At 45.2% G+C, this 15,637-nt stretch overlaps 2 protein-coding genes across 2 annotated transcripts; both read left to right on the top strand.

Annotated features, from left to right (window-relative positions):
• The first annotated feature begins 10,134 nt into the window (after positions 1-10,134).
• Positions 10,135-10,587, top strand: LOC142817577 (uncharacterized). Its single transcript, XM_075894623.1, has one exon. The coding sequence runs from the start codon at positions 10,135-10,137 to the stop codon at positions 10,585-10,587; it is 453 nt and encodes a 150-aa protein (XP_075750738.1).
• Positions 10,588-12,714: 2,127 nt separating this feature from the next.
• On the top strand, positions 12,715-13,179 carry LOC142817578 (uncharacterized). The gene has a single exon (XM_075894625.1). The coding sequence runs from the start codon at positions 12,715-12,717 to the stop codon at positions 13,177-13,179; it is 465 nt and encodes a 154-aa protein (XP_075750740.1).
• Positions 13,180-15,637: the final 2,458 nt, after the last annotated feature.

Below are 15,637 nucleotides of genomic sequence, written 5' to 3' on the forward strand. Positions count from 1 at the left end.
AACTAAGCATCTGATTCTACTACTACTACTGCAACTACTATTACTAATACTACTATTACTACTACTACATACATTGCGGATGCACGACCCATGGCTTAGGCAGCTTCGCCCCCAGAAAGAGGAAGGAAGCAACGCGTCGACTAGTGGTCACATAACACGCCAAGACCAAGCCACACATGCACGGTTGCTGAGCCACGCCTATAGCTATGGATGCAGCACGTGACACCTCCGCTCTTCAGCTCATTCTAGCTGTGCCCCGATTGTTTCCAGAAAGTCACAAGTAGTCTTAAAAAACTGTGTACTGCCGAGGAAGCCAGCACGCACTTTCAGCACTCATTGTCGAGGATTGTTGCAGAGCACTCCATTCGGAAGAGAAGTGTAAACCAACAGGCAACTTCTACTCTTACAACAAACAAGAAAAGCAAGGAACTCAAAGGCAACCTCATTAAGCTATGCATCGCAAGAATTCATCACTGAAGAATAAACTTTGCCAAACACATTCGCAGCAAGAACAACATTGTAGAACAGAACAAGTTTTTTTTTTGTATGGTTCAACTGGGGGTGCAGTCCGCTTCTCCTGCACATTCTTCACCCTCAAAATTTCGCTTGGTTCTGCTATGTCAATTTTTCTTTTCTAACTGACATTGCTTTCTAAGTGTTTAGGGCGCTGCTGAGGATTATTTTTTTTTTACTCACAAGGGAGATTGCCGAGGAAGGAGCCGCGCACCTCGAAGATAGACGAGTTGGCTGACAGGAAGTACGAGAGGTGATGGATGCGTGCCTCCCTGTTTCAAGCTTTGCCTGGCTTTGTGCAAAGTTTCCGCATTCCTATATGAGGTCAGTGCTGAAATATTGGGAAAATGCGTAGTAGACAAAATGTCAGTTTATCCAGGTATCAGGGTTCCATTGACAAATTTATATACGCATGTAGCTGACCGTGTGCTAATGAACTGAATAAACTATCTATGTAACTGCACTCATTCGTTCTAATGCGCTCATTTCTAACTATCGATAAATTCACGCTCTTTTATCCAACATCACTGTTGACGTAGAAAACACCTAATTAGGGAGCGTCACTTGAAGTGCGGCTCAAGTTTTTGCATAAAACAACCGACACACGTACTAAATTAAGCATGAAAGAATAATTTTTCTAAGTAGAACCTGCAGTTTTGAAAATAGGAGTATGGGCTACAGGCAGCCTTTCTTTGATGCAAGCAGGAGCGAAAATTCAACAAAGTGCCTTCTTTCTGAAAACAAAAAAAATTAACCACAACATGGCTTATTCCGAAAGTTCCTAACTACAAACTAGGTGTATGCAACTTTGTCGAATTTAACATGGAGTCACAAAGTGTTACGGCGGAAGTCTTCACCCGTGGGAAAGCTGCAATTGGTTGCATCAGGCGCTGAAAACGTTACCTCGACAGAGCCTCTCAAAGCCTAGACAAGACAGATGCCTCGTTGCATAATGCAAGGAACAATGTTCCACTGCCACCACTCTAACTCTGCCGCTGCACTCGAGGCCATCGCCCTAATCCTCGCCTGCAGAAGCAGCTGTAGACTGATTGGGCGCCACGCATCATTTACGAAGCTCAAGCTAGCCGCTGCAAGCCGTGGTAGGCCCTGCCTAACTTGGTTACGCCGCTCTCGCGTCAGAAGGCCTTGGCGTTGCATATTCTTTAGTGGCTTATCCTGTTGGTATCTTTTGTTCTCCTATTTTCGGCGTTCCCTTTTCATGTTTCTTTTCTTTTTCAGTTGCGTATTACTCAATTTTTCCGAGATTAGTGGCTTTTACGTCAAGCAACGTCCCCGAGAACATTGCCCTTCAGTGTAGCTAATTAAGTGAAAGACGCCACATCCGTGAAGAACACAAGTTGTCAACTCATATGTTTCAGGGGGATTTTCATCTAAAACTAGTAAAATTCGGTACTGCATCATTATTACCATGTGCACATGTCGGTATTGGCGAATATTGTACATTTATTTGAAATGGTTCTCTCTGCGTATATGCGCAGTATTAGCGGTATACTGTGCGATGTATGACTATGTGGTTGCAATAAATACACTGTGCCGAAAGGTGCTGGTGGCCTTCTCGCGAACCAGGCAGAGGATTGCGAGAGCAAGTTGTTGAGTGGTGGCACATCAACACAACCACGTTTGATCTTAGGTGGTGCTGTGAGCATGACCACAATAGTCACTTGCTAAAAAAAAGAAAGCCCAATTGTTTATTCTCAAGGAGGAGAGCGAGATCACAAGCGTTGCCGAAATGCACAAACGAGAACTTAGGATGCCTCACAGAAAGCGACAGAAGCGGGAGTATACGCTAGAAAGTGTTCTAAAAGAAACGCACTCCTCCCGGGGCATTTTAGCCATACAAAGGTCTCACTCTATGATTCTTTTTCAGGAGACCGAACATGAGGACACAGTTGAGGAAGAATTCAAGGAGCGTGTCGATGAAAAAAACGTGGCTTGGAGTAGTGGCAGCACCAAACATCGGGTAAACGACTCTCCAGCGCTTCCTTGCGAATACAAGGTTCTTAAGCCAGTGGATAACGAGAGCGTTGACGGAGACAATAGGAAGGGCGATCACAATGACAAGCGAGTGTGCCAATATAGAAAGGCGCATTTAAATATTGAAATATTGTCTTTCCCTTTTCACTGGCGGTTTCAGTTTATCGTGACCCAGAGGGAACATTCGCGCGCGCACGGCACTGTAGTTATTCTTATTTTGCGTGCAAAATCCTAAGATGAATATCTCGAACAACGCGCAGCTTTCTAGAATTCTTAAAGAATTAGTGTATCATAAATTGGTTCTCATGGCAACTTTTTAATACGAACTAGTACCATCATGTCATCATATAAAGGAGGCAGTTAACGAGTTTTTGTGATTAGTAGCGTTCATGTTACTTCTACTGCAGAAGAGTATTGGCTTCTCGACATGGTTTTTTTGTTCGAAAACGACAAGAACAGGGCAAGCATTGATTTATAACTAACAATGCATATTGTCTGAAAATATTGTATATGAAATGTACACATAATATACTTTTGTGTCCGTAAGTGTTGAAGTTTGGGTACGAGGAAAGGAAGGTAGTGCTGTTTGCTGGCTGTTTTTTTTGTACTATTATAACGTTTTCGCTGTGGAAAGGTGAAAGGCCATATTGCTTCGGCTACTCTATATAGATAAGTTCTGAAGCGAAAAGAAATTACTGTATGGTACTGATATTAAACATTGAAGAAAAAAAAAGCATATTAGTACACTGAAACAAGTCATAATAACATGGCAATATACAATTTGCTGACTAGCAGTTCAGTCTGTCATAAAACGTTCACACGCACACATTTCTTTCTACATTCACAGTGTACTTACCAACACACCCTTCCACATATCACAGCCTCTAGCTGTATATAACAAGTGCTTTTCCAATCCGGTCTGCACAAAGAAATCTGTCAGGAATATGTTTACTTTTTTCTGACAATGCATCTCCGGTCATGGTTAAAGTAGTTTTTTTGGGGGGAGGGGGGAAGCCATCTGTCCAAACTTGCTAGTTTCTTTTTAATAATCTCGTTTTATTTGCGTTTTTTAAGCTATTTCGAAAATTATGGCGAACAATTCGTTCTTCATTGCCAAATTTGCGGAAAAGAACGCAGCAGATGTAAAGGATTTAAAAGAGCTGTCGAAGGCATTTGAAAATTTCAAACGCGATTTCAGAAGTGAGATTCAGGAAATTAAAGACTGCATAGCCTTTTGCTCTGACACCTGCAGTGAGGTGAAAGATGTAGCCACTGATATTAAGAATATGAGAGCTGAAATGCAAGAGCTCATAAGACAAAACAGGGCATTGAAAGCGGAAAATAAGAGACTGTCACAAAAATGCGATGAGCTCGAACAATATCAGCACCTAAACAATCTTGAGATAAAAGGTGCACCGGTCGGAAATGATCCAGTGGATGTTGTAAGAAAGATAAGCGAAGCTGTCGGCACGGCAGTTGATCTGTCTGATATTGACGCATGCCACTGGATTCCCACTCCTAAGCCTGGTGTGAAGAAAATAATCGTTCGTTTTGTAAAAAGAACAAAACGTGACGACATACTGGCGAAATGTAGAAAGAAGAGGCTCGATAGTTCTTTGCTTGGGGATGACAAAAAACGCCCATTTTTGTAAATGAGCATTTGACGCAGAAGGGCAAGGCATTGCTTGCAGCGGCAATACAAAAAAAAAGAAGCCGCATGGAAATTTGTCTGGACATCCGGTGGCAAAATCCTTGCACGCAAAGATGAAGGATCGCGAGCGATACACATTGCGGATGAGACAAGCCTGGCTAAAATTAAAAATTAGATGTGACATATGTCATAACAAATTGAAAAACATTCCACTATGACTGATCTTGTAAATAACCAAAAGTATTACAGTGTTGAAGACTTTAATAGGGCATTTCAATCCGAAAAAGGCTTGTTTAAAGCATTGCATATAAATTGTAGAAGCATAAAAAGAAAGGTCGACGACATTGCTAATTTTATATGGTCTATAGCTATCGGATTTAATGTGCTAGTTTTCTCCGAGACATGGATTACTTATAAAGAAGATGCGCCGTTCTTTCCAGGCTATAGTGATGAACTCCTCTGTCGTAACCAGCAAAAAGGTGGAGGTCTTGCTATTTATTTTAAGGATACGCTTTCGAGTGAACTGCTTGATAAGTATACTGTTATGAACGATGATGTTGAATGCATTACAATGTGTGTTGTCCCATTCATAGTAATTGGCGTATATAGGCCACCACATGGCCACAAAAAGAAATTTATTGAGTTTCTTAATGTTGTGTTATCCACTGTTCGCGGGAATACTCCTTGCATAGTCATGGGTGACATAAACATTGACCTCTGTTCCAATGATCCTTATGCCAAAGATTTTGAAATGCTCTTACTTACATATGGAAGTACAAATTTTATACGTTCACCTACTAGGATTACATCAAGAAGTGCTACGCTCCTTGATATATGCGCCTCAAATTTAGGTTCACAGAATATAAAATCCGGGGTATTTGCGTATGACATAAGTGATCATATGCCCATCTTCTTTCTTGCACGAGTTACTCCTCAAATTGGTCAGAAAACAGAGACATTTTTCCACCGAATTAAAAACAGCAAAACTCGGGAACATTTTTTTCAGCTAATTCAGAACATAGATTGGACCACTGTTTATAGACAAGAAAATCCTCATGACGCTTATAACACATTCATGTCGTTATTGAGTACTAGCTATGATGCGGCATCTCCAATTCAGAAGCGCTCACGTGGCAGAAATAAGAAATGCAGAAAGGCTTGGATAAATCATGATCTTTACCGGCGCATAAAAATAAAGAATAAATTGTATCATGATTTCATCCGTTCGCAGAACACAGACGCCTTAGCTGAGTACAAGAAATACAGAAACGTTTTAAATTCAGAAATACGGAAGGCTAAACAGAACTACTATGAAAAATTATTTGAAAGCATTTACAATGACCAGAGGAAGCTATGGGAGGTCATCAATGGGCTTACGAACAGAAAAAAGGGTTGTAATAGGACACAGTACCTAACAATTAATGGTCAGATTTTCAGTGGTGAAAGGTTGGCCAATGTCATGAATGAACATTTCATAAATGCGGGTTCCTTTATTTTAACGGATGAAAAGCGAGATAATGCTCCAACTCCTGATAAATCTCCTTTGCCGTATTCTATTTTTCTCGCACCCACAGATCCGGTTGAAGTAGAAAGATTAATTAGAAAACTTAAAAACAATGTTGCATCAGGGATTGATGAGATAGGTTCTGTTGAGTTAAAAATGGTGTCACCATTGATATCTAATGTCTTGGCCTATATTATCAACCTCACCCTCACTAACGGTTTAATTCCAGAGCAGCTAAAAGTAGCAAAAGTCACTGCAGTACAAAAAGGTGGTGATATCAATACTTTAGCGAACTATCGACCTATATCCGTGCTTCCAACAATATCAAAAGTATTTGAAGGGGTTATTTATGATAGACTTGCATCCTTTTTTGATAAGCACCAAATAATAACAAAAAGTCAGTATGGTTTTCAAAAAAATAAATCAACAGAACAAGCTCTAGTGTATATCAAAGATAAGATAATCGAAAATATGGAAAACAAAAAATTACTCTTGGGCTCTTCCTCGATCTTCAAAAGGCATTTGACTCCATACACTTCAAATCATTGATTCATAAATTATCAAGTTATGGGGTGCGTGGAGTTGCACTACAACTGTTTAAAAGTTACCCAGAAGATCGTTATCAATATGTAAAACTGAATAACACTATTTATACAAAGATAAAGTTGAACCAAGGAGTCCCCCAAAGGTCTATACTGGGGCCATTATTGTTCCTTGTCTATATAAATGATATTGTCGATATACCTCATTCTCCTGAACTTATAATGTACGCTGACGATACGAATGTTTTCTTTTCATCAGACAATCTAATATCACTTGAGGTCAGTGTAAATAATTATCTAAGCAATCTTTCAAATTGGTTAAGGCAAAATGGACTGCGCTTGAATGCAAAAAAAACAACCTATATGATATTCCGACCTATAAACAAACCTATTAGTAACATAGCTGTAAAATTCGAAGGAAATTGCATCGCACATGTTAGGGAACAAAAGTTTCTTGGTGTATGGTTTCAGGAGGAATTAAACTGGAATACACATGTAAATCATCTGATCACCGCATTAGCGCGAATAGTTGGTTGTTTTTTTAGAACAATGCACATAATCCCATTGAGGTTAAAAATAAGTATGTACTATGCACTCTTCCATTCTAAAGTAAGTTATGGGATGTTAGTCTGGGGAACGACATCACAAGGGAATTACCATAAGTTAATAACTATACAAAAAAAATATTGCGCTGCTTTGAAAATTACAGGGGGAATCTGCAAGACTTGCGCACTGCTCCACTATTCATTAAACATTCCATACTCAGAATTGATCAATTATATCAATTTAAATTACTTCAGTTAATACAAAAGACTAAGCTATATGAAGAAAGTTGCACCGAAAGACCACACTACAATATGCGAGAACAAAAGAAACGAGCTCCTAGAACAAGAACCAAGTATGGAAAACAAAGTATTGCTTACCAGGTACCTCAGGTTTTAAATACCCTTGCAGATCAATAGAACTTTAGGGCTAGTAGTGCGACTTTTAAGAAACAAAGAAAGAACTTATTCATAACCACCGGTCTACGCTACCGAAACTACGTAATGGAGTCTCATGCCTCTGCAAATGCTTAAATTGTTCATAAACTTTTATGTCAATTATACGAGTGTATACAGCGGAATTCATTGTATCCGCATGCATTTTGTGTCTGTTTTTGAGTTGTTTCATCAATATTGTTTAGTTGTGAATATAACGAGAGTGACCTCCAATTCTTAAAATGTGTTATGTAAACTTCTTATGCTATTTATGTTTGAATGTCGTGCTTACAATTTCAGGTTGCTTGAAACCAATGTATTGAATATATATATTGTTTAAGCTTTGCACTGTCACGGACTGCAGAGGGATAAGGGCCTTTGTCAGGCTGTTCGCCATTAGCCCTTTGTTCCTGCAGTGAGCTCTGTATCTGGCTTACTGTAAATAAAAATATTACTACTACTACCACTAAATTGGCATACCATTCAGTAGGATCGATGTATCTTGTGCAGCAAGTTGTTTGTATGTGCTACTTCCAAACGAAATTTGTAGATTTACTTCTCTAAGTGTCATGGAAGATCTGTCATCATTGTAAGTTTTCTGTCCGGATCAAGTTCATAAAGCAATGGTTCATTTGACTTCAGGCTATCGAACCACCTTTCGGTTGAACAGTGGTTAATTGCTTGCATTAACTTGCGAATTTTCTTCCCGGTCTTAGGCAATCCACCATCCCGTCCTTCGTTTAAGGCTTTCCTGGAAAGCTAGTCCGCCTCTTCATTGTTATGCATTTAAATTTGGCTGGCTATTCATTCGAATACGATGTGAGACCCTGTGCTAAGACAAATTGCACAGCCTCTGCATCATATTGTGCTATTTAGCCATTGTTCTGAGGTGATATCACATGTTTGATTATCTGAAGGGTGAGTTCGCTATCCGTGCATACTACACCCTTTCCTGTCCCTAAATTGTCGGAGATCAACTGAACTTCTTGAAGATAGCCACCAATTTTGATGTCGTTTATGAAGAAGTGTGCGATAAATTTTACAGTTTTTTTAAGTTTGGGTATAAATATCGCGCAGAGGGACGCCTCTTATGTTACATCCACTTGCATATATTTTCACCTCTCTACTGCGCATTGCATGCAAATGAAGCACCATCTGTGCCGCCACTAGGGATGCCTTGTTTGATTTCTTGCGTATGCTGTCTAGTTCACCGATAACGTTCAGTGCCGGCCGCGTTCAATGTGGTTTGGGTGGTTTAGTTTATATCCGGGTAATACTGCTTGGAGTTAGGACACATTATCCTGTAGCAGGATTCCCGTTCTGTTTGATAGTTCGCTAGATAAAGAAGGGCTGTAATGTTTCGGCAAAACTTTAAATAAATTTCTTGACACTGCTTTTGCTCGAAGTACTGCCAAAGGTGGTTGTCGAGCTACTGAATACAAGAAATCAGTGAAAGCTGACCTTGGCAACCTCACACATACGCACAAACTCCTTAGCAAATAACAAGTGCAATGTTATTTTGGTAGAGGCTGCAAGTCCCTACAGCAGAGACACAGAGTAAAGTACCATGTGGCGTATCCACGCGACATGTAGGGTCAACAGCTACTATGTAGTACCACCCCACTTAGCCCCACAGAGATGGCGGAGAATTTCAATAGCTTGATTCACTTTTTGTTCAAGGAACTAAGTGCGAGACGACCATGTTAGTCTGCTGTTTAAAATGACACCTAAAATCTATGAGTTTTTACTAATTGAATAGTGGAGTTCTGCCGAAGAGTATGAAAACCTGGTCCTTTAATATAAATGGTAGTGTGGCGAAAAGGGTCAGCACCGCTTCTGCGCCTGCGCGTCGCGGCTACGCCTCTAAACACGGGCGCCACAATAAGAACGCTCTCGCCCAGAATAAGCAAAAAAACTGTGTGTGTACCCCGATTCCGGGGCATAGTAATAGGGGCTGCAGCGCGAGCACGAAGGTGCTAAAAGAAACGTGAAACGAAAGGCGAGGCAACGAATGCAAAGAAAACAATACTGGTGCTTCAGGGGCAGTCGTTGATTGATATGTGGGGTTTGACGTCCCAAAACCACTATATGATTATGAGAGACGCCGTAATGGAGGGCTCCGGAAATTTAGACCACCTCGGGTTCTTTAACGTGCACCCAAATCTGAGCACACGGGCCTACAACATTTCCGCCTCCATCGGAAATGCAGCCGCCGCAGCCAGGATTTGAACCCGCGACGTGCGGGTCTGCAGCCGAGTACCTTAGCCACTAGACCACCGCGGTGGGGCTCAGGAGCAGTAGTTGTAAAACCTTCATTGCGGAAACATTAAAGTTATGTTATCCCACATCTAGTGACAAGGAAAACGAACGTACCGCACCGCCATAGCCGACGAAAAAACCCTTGCTGCCCTTCAACAACAAGTACAACAACTGCAACAACAACTGCAGGCACAGCAGCAAGTGATCCAGAACCAAGAGCAGCAGCTCCGCGAACAGCAGCAGCGCAATGAAAATGAAGCACTCTCGTCCGACGACTTTGCACCACCACACTTTGGTCACGCCCCCCAAAACTTCGCTCCAGTGGTCCCTGCCACTTCGGGAGCCTCCATTGCTGCGGCCGCCACCAACACAGACGTTTGTCGCGTCACCATCAAACTTCCGCCGTTTTGGGCAGAGGCGCCTGACGTGTGGTTCGCTCAACTCGAGGCGCAGTTTTCCATGGCACGCATCACCAAGGACCGGACGCGCTATGACTACGTCGTCGCCTATCTAGACTCTCGCTATGCAACTGAGGTTCGCGATATACTTGCGAAGCCCCCGGCTGATGACCGTTACCTACACCTGAAGAGGTAACTGATCCGCTGGCTTTCACCTTCACAAGACGAGAAGGTGCGTCACCTACTCCAGCACGAAGAACTCGGTGACCGCAAGCCATCGCAGCTCCTGCGTTACATGCGTTACCTCTTGGGCAGCACCTCGGTCGACGACTCCCTCCTCCGTATCATCTGGCTTCAGCGTCTACCCTCACATGCGCAGGCCATCCTCCAGTTGCAGCCGAATCTGCCACTGGACCAGCTCTCTCACATCGCTGATCAAGTCGTCGAGATTTCGTTGCCAGCATCACCTCTCACCGTCAACGCCGTTGACACCCGACAGTCCAGCAGTGAGCTCGCGTGCCGTGTCGATGAAATCACCCGTCAGCTGGACTCAATTCAAAGGCGCCTGGATCAAAGCCCGAAACTGCGTCCACAAAAACGCTCCCAAAGCCAAGACAACTACGCCGCTTCATCGCACGGAAATGATAACGGGCCCTGCAACTACCATCGCCGCTTCGGGGACAAAGCCCGGAAATGTCAACCACCTTGCTCAGCTGGACGTCAGGGAAACTTCAACGGCAGCCCGTAGAGATGGCCGCGAGCTGCCAACTTAGAGGTCGTCGCATATTCGTCACCGACCAAGTCACAAAGCGGCGGTCCCTCGTCGACTGTGGCTCCGACATCTGTTGCTTTCCCCGAACCAGCCTGCGTGACAAGCGCCCTTGCACATCCTTTGAGCTCAGCGCGGCGAACCATTCGACCATCAAGACTTACGGCTCACTCCGCCTTAACATCAACTTCAAAAACCTGTGTCGAGATTTTCCATGGAATTTTGTCATCGCCGACGATGCAGAGCCGATCATCGGGTCCGACTTCTTGGCGTACTACAATCTTCTACCTGACTGCCGATATGACCGACTTATCGACGCTACAACAGGCCTCTTCACACCGGACCAACGTGCGACCACCCAACAGCCTAACGTCCAGGCACTCACCATTGGGAACCAGTCGTCATACCATGACATCCTCGCAGAATTGCCCGACCTGACTCGACCTAGCGGGCGTCTGCGAGAGGTGCGCCACTCAACCGTGCACTACATTCGTACTACTCCCGGCCCCCCGGTCTCATGCCGCGCCCGTCGGCTAGTCCCGGAGCGCCTACTAATCGCACAGGCCGAATTCGAACCCATGCTCCGTGAAGGTACTGCCCGCCGCTCGGAGGAATCTTACGCCTCACCGCTTCATCTGGTACCAAAGAAGACCAATGGCTGGCGTCCCTGCGGAGATTATCGCGCCCTCAACGCCCTCACCGTCCCCGACAGCCCTCACCGTCCCCGTCCGTCATATACAGGACTTTGGACACCGCTTAGATGGCAGCACTATCTTGTCGGTGGTGGATCTCATAAAGGCCTACACACAAATTCCTGTAAACCCGGATGACGTCCCAAAGACCGCAATTATCACGCCTTTCGGTCTATTTGAGTCTTTCATGAGTTTTGGTCTCCGCAACGCGGGGCAAACCTTTCAACGCTTCATCGACGACGTCGTCCACGGCCTGCACTTCTGTTTCGTCTACCTAGACGACATCTTGATCTTTTCGCGCAACGAAACGGAACATCGCCAACACCTTTGTCAACTGTTCCAGCGTCTTGACGAACACGTCTTACGCATGAACGTTCAAAAGAGCACGCTCGGCGCCCCCGTCGTCACGTTTGCTGGCCATGAAATTTCTTCAAAAAGAACTAGACCCTTGCCTGACCGCATCCTGGCCCTGCAAAATTACGTGCTGCCTGCCACAGCGAAGGACTTCCACCGTTTCCTGGGCATGTTCAACTTTTACGGGCGCTTCGGGCCTGAAGCGGCCACATATCAGGCTCCTCTCCATCATGCGTTGGCCGGCCAACGCGGCAACCATCCTGTCACTTGGACCCCAGCCTTAACGCAAGCGTTCGAAGACTGCAAAACTGGCCTCTGCAACGCTACGCTGCTCTCCCATTCCAAGCCAGAAGCGCCCCTGGGTCTTTTCACAGACACCTCTAGCACCGCCGTCGGAGCCTCTCTCATGCAGGATGTGGGAAACAACTGGCGCCCCTTGGAGTTCTTCTCGAAGAAACTCTCTTCTCCGAAGCCGCCCCCACCTCCCGGCAGCATCGGCGATGCAACCTCACCCCCTGCGGAGACGACCTGGCCAGCCTACTACAGAGAGCTCCTTGCCATCTACGAAGCAGTCCAACACTTTCGCCACTTCCTCGAGGCACAGCACTGCACCATATACACCTACCATAAATCTATCACTTACGCCTTCTCCCAACGCCGCGAAAAACTTCCACCGGTCCAGCAGTAACAGCTGTCCTTCATCGCTCAATTCACCACAGATATCCATCACATCAGCGGAAAGGAAAACGTGGTCGCCGACGCACTCTCTCGCGTCTAGGCTGTCGAGCTGCCAACCGTTACAACTGACGCCCTCGCCGAAGCTGAGAAAACGGACACAGAACTCCAGCAGCACCCCGAGAATGACTCTTCCCTTCAATTTCAAAAAGTTACCATCCCTGGGTCAACGGATGCTCTCTACTTTGACATATCAACAGGACGAGTGAGACCATACGTCCCTTCTTTGCACCGCCAAAGCCTCTTCAACCAGTTACACAACCTCAGTCATTCCGGCATCCGAGCTTCTACACGCCTCGTGACTGACCGGTTCGCGTGGCCCTCAATGCAACGGGACTGCCGCACCTGGGCACGCACATGTACTCACTGCCAGCACACCAAAATTACCCGGCACGTCACGTCGCCACTCGGACAATTCCCCCTTCCAACAAAACGGTTCCAGCACGTCCACATCGACATCATTGGCCCCCTCCCACCAGCCGAACCTTACCGCTATTGCCTCACCGCCATCGATCGTTACACTCGTTGGCCCGAGGTGTGGCTGCTCGAAAGGATCACCGCAGAAGACGTCGCATCAGCCTTCTTCTCCGGCTGGGTTTCACACTTCGACACTCCTCGTCGAGTCACCAACGATCAAGGAAGGCAATTCGAATCTCAACTCTTCAGGCTCCTCGGGCTCTCCACCTGGTTCGAGCGTTCACGGACAACTAGCTACCATCCTTGCGCCAACAGGATGATTGAACGGTTTCACCGGCAGCTCAAGGCAGCCATCATGTGCTTCTCTCACTAAACCTGGCTCGAAGCTCTCCCCGCCATCGCTCTCGGTCTGCGCGCAACTTTCAAGCCAGACATTCAAGCCACGCCCGCGGAATTCGTCTATGGGGAGCCGCTTCACCTACCTGGAAACCTCCTCGCCACTCCGACCTCTGATGTAACCAGCTCGGACCATGCAGACTTCGTCGCTCTACTCCGTTGCACAATGGGCGCGCTGCGCCCCTCACCAGCGGATAGCCGCACCAAGGCGACCCATTTCGTGTTTAAGGATCTGACAACATGCTCGCATGCCTTCCTCGGCGACGATACCGTACGCGCACCTTTCCAGCCGCCTTACTGCGGAGCTTACAAAGTCATCTGTCGCGACGACAAAACATTCACAAATCAGTGGAAAGGATGTACGCGTTTCCATCGACCGCCTAAAGCCATCATACATCCTTTCTCAGGAGCCTACCAACCCCCGCACGCCTCCCGTCATTCGCCGACAACAGCCTGCAACACCTAGGCTCGCACCCTACATCGCCCACCTTGGACACCAGGTTCGGGTCCCCAAACCTCTTCAACCCTGACGGCTCCTATCTGCGTAGGGTGGTGGTGTGGCGAAACGGGTCGGCGCCGCTTCTGCGCCTGCGCGTCGCGGCGATGCCTCCAAACACGGGCGCCAGCGATAGGAGCACTCTCGCCCGGAATAATCAAGAAAACTGTGTGTGTGCCCTGATTCAGGGGCAGTCGTTATAGAACCTTCAGTGCGGAAACATTAAAGTTATGTTATCCCACAGTAGTATGGCTGTTCTTGTCAGACTCATGACTTTTCTTGTAATACAACGGTGTGCGTAATAGGATTCTGCTTGTAAAATTTTTGGACATGCAAAAACTACGGGCCGAACATCCATACACTTATATCTTCAGCATATACTGAACATCTGATGTTAGGCGTAAGATTATACGGGAGCTGCGCCATAACTGCCTTAAGGAGCATTGGGTTTAGCACAGTGCCCTTTGGCAGTTCTTGCGTGACGATATGTTCTGACATTGGGCTTTCCTGCATAAACACGAAAATTTGCCGGTGCTTCAGGAAGTCAGTCATCCAATGCAGAATAGTTCTCTAAAATCCCTGCAACGCTAGGTCTTTCATAATATGAACCTCGATTACTGTGTGATATGATTGTTGTACATCAAGGAATATAGCGACAGGGATGTTTCCTCGCGTACGTTGGTTTTCGACATCTGTGACCATGTACAGAATGTAGCCCATTGTGCATCTATGTTTTAAGAAACCGGCTATGCTTCTTGGTAGTATATTTTTGTCTTTTCACTATAAGATTTCATCATTTGTCATTTTGCATCACTTTCAAAATACAGCTTGTCAAACTCACTAGCCTTAACAAACGCAGCATCATAGGGCTCTTTCCTAATTTAGCAACTATACTACATTTGATACCATACAACGTTTTGCGACCTTTTTCTTCTTGTCAATTTTCGTTGTATATATTCAGGAGAGAGAGAAAAACATTTATTGAATGAAGCTAGTGTGTGAAATTGGGAGGGTCTCTTTTTACAGGAACCCTCTGGCTTGGACAGCCCGCCGAGCTCGAGCGACGAGTTGACGCTGCTTGACCAGGTCCGGCTGGGAGACCGCAGCCTCCCACGCTTCACTGAGGAGGTCTTGGCCCGCATCTCGTGCTGCTGCTCGTAGTCTTGGGACGCTTTTTTTGCACTGCAGTAGGAGGTGCCCCAGAGTTTCTGCCACACTGCAGTGAGGGCAGATGTAGCTGTGCAACCCCTACTGAAACGTTCCGTATGAAATCTTACGGAAAATATATGGACTCCGTAACATTTCCTTATGCTACATACGGAAAAAATATGGAGTTTTATGTAAATATACGGAAGTTGTATGGCGTTTACGGAAAGCTTCTTATGGAGTATAAGGAAGGATAAGGAAATTGTATGGCGTATACGGAAAGCTTTTTATGGAGTATACGGAAAGATGAGGAAAATGTATGGCATATATGGAAAGCTTTTTATGGAGTATATGGAAGGATAAGGAAACTTATGGAGCATACAGAGAGTTCATGATGGAAGGATAAGGAAAGTGTATGGAGTGTACAGAAGCTTTCATAAGGAAAATGCAGAATGTAAGGTCTTACGGAAATATACAGATTTTGTAAGGTGCTTACGAAAATGTGCAATAGTGTATGAAAGGCATGTGGATTGTTGCAAAAATGTGGAAACTCTACAGTTGTTGTCACATTTTAAGCAGGAAATCCGAGCTCTATAAAGTTATAAATGAATGCACAGTGACATATATAGTACAAAAGAATAACGCAGCCTAGTCTGTGTTGTCAGTCACCGCTGTTCGCCCTTTTCCAGAATAAATAACACTTCTGCAGATGACCAGGTGCTAAAGTCTGTCACACGGAAAATGTGTGATTCGCAAGGAATGACAATAACTGTCATTTTACTTGCATGCTGTC

This window comes from Rhipicephalus microplus, chromosome 5 (genome assembly GCF_043290135.1).
Source record: "Rhipicephalus microplus isolate Deutch F79 chromosome 5, USDA_Rmic, whole genome shotgun sequence".
NCBI lineage: Eukaryota > Metazoa > Arthropoda > Arachnida > Ixodida > Ixodidae > Rhipicephalus > Rhipicephalus microplus.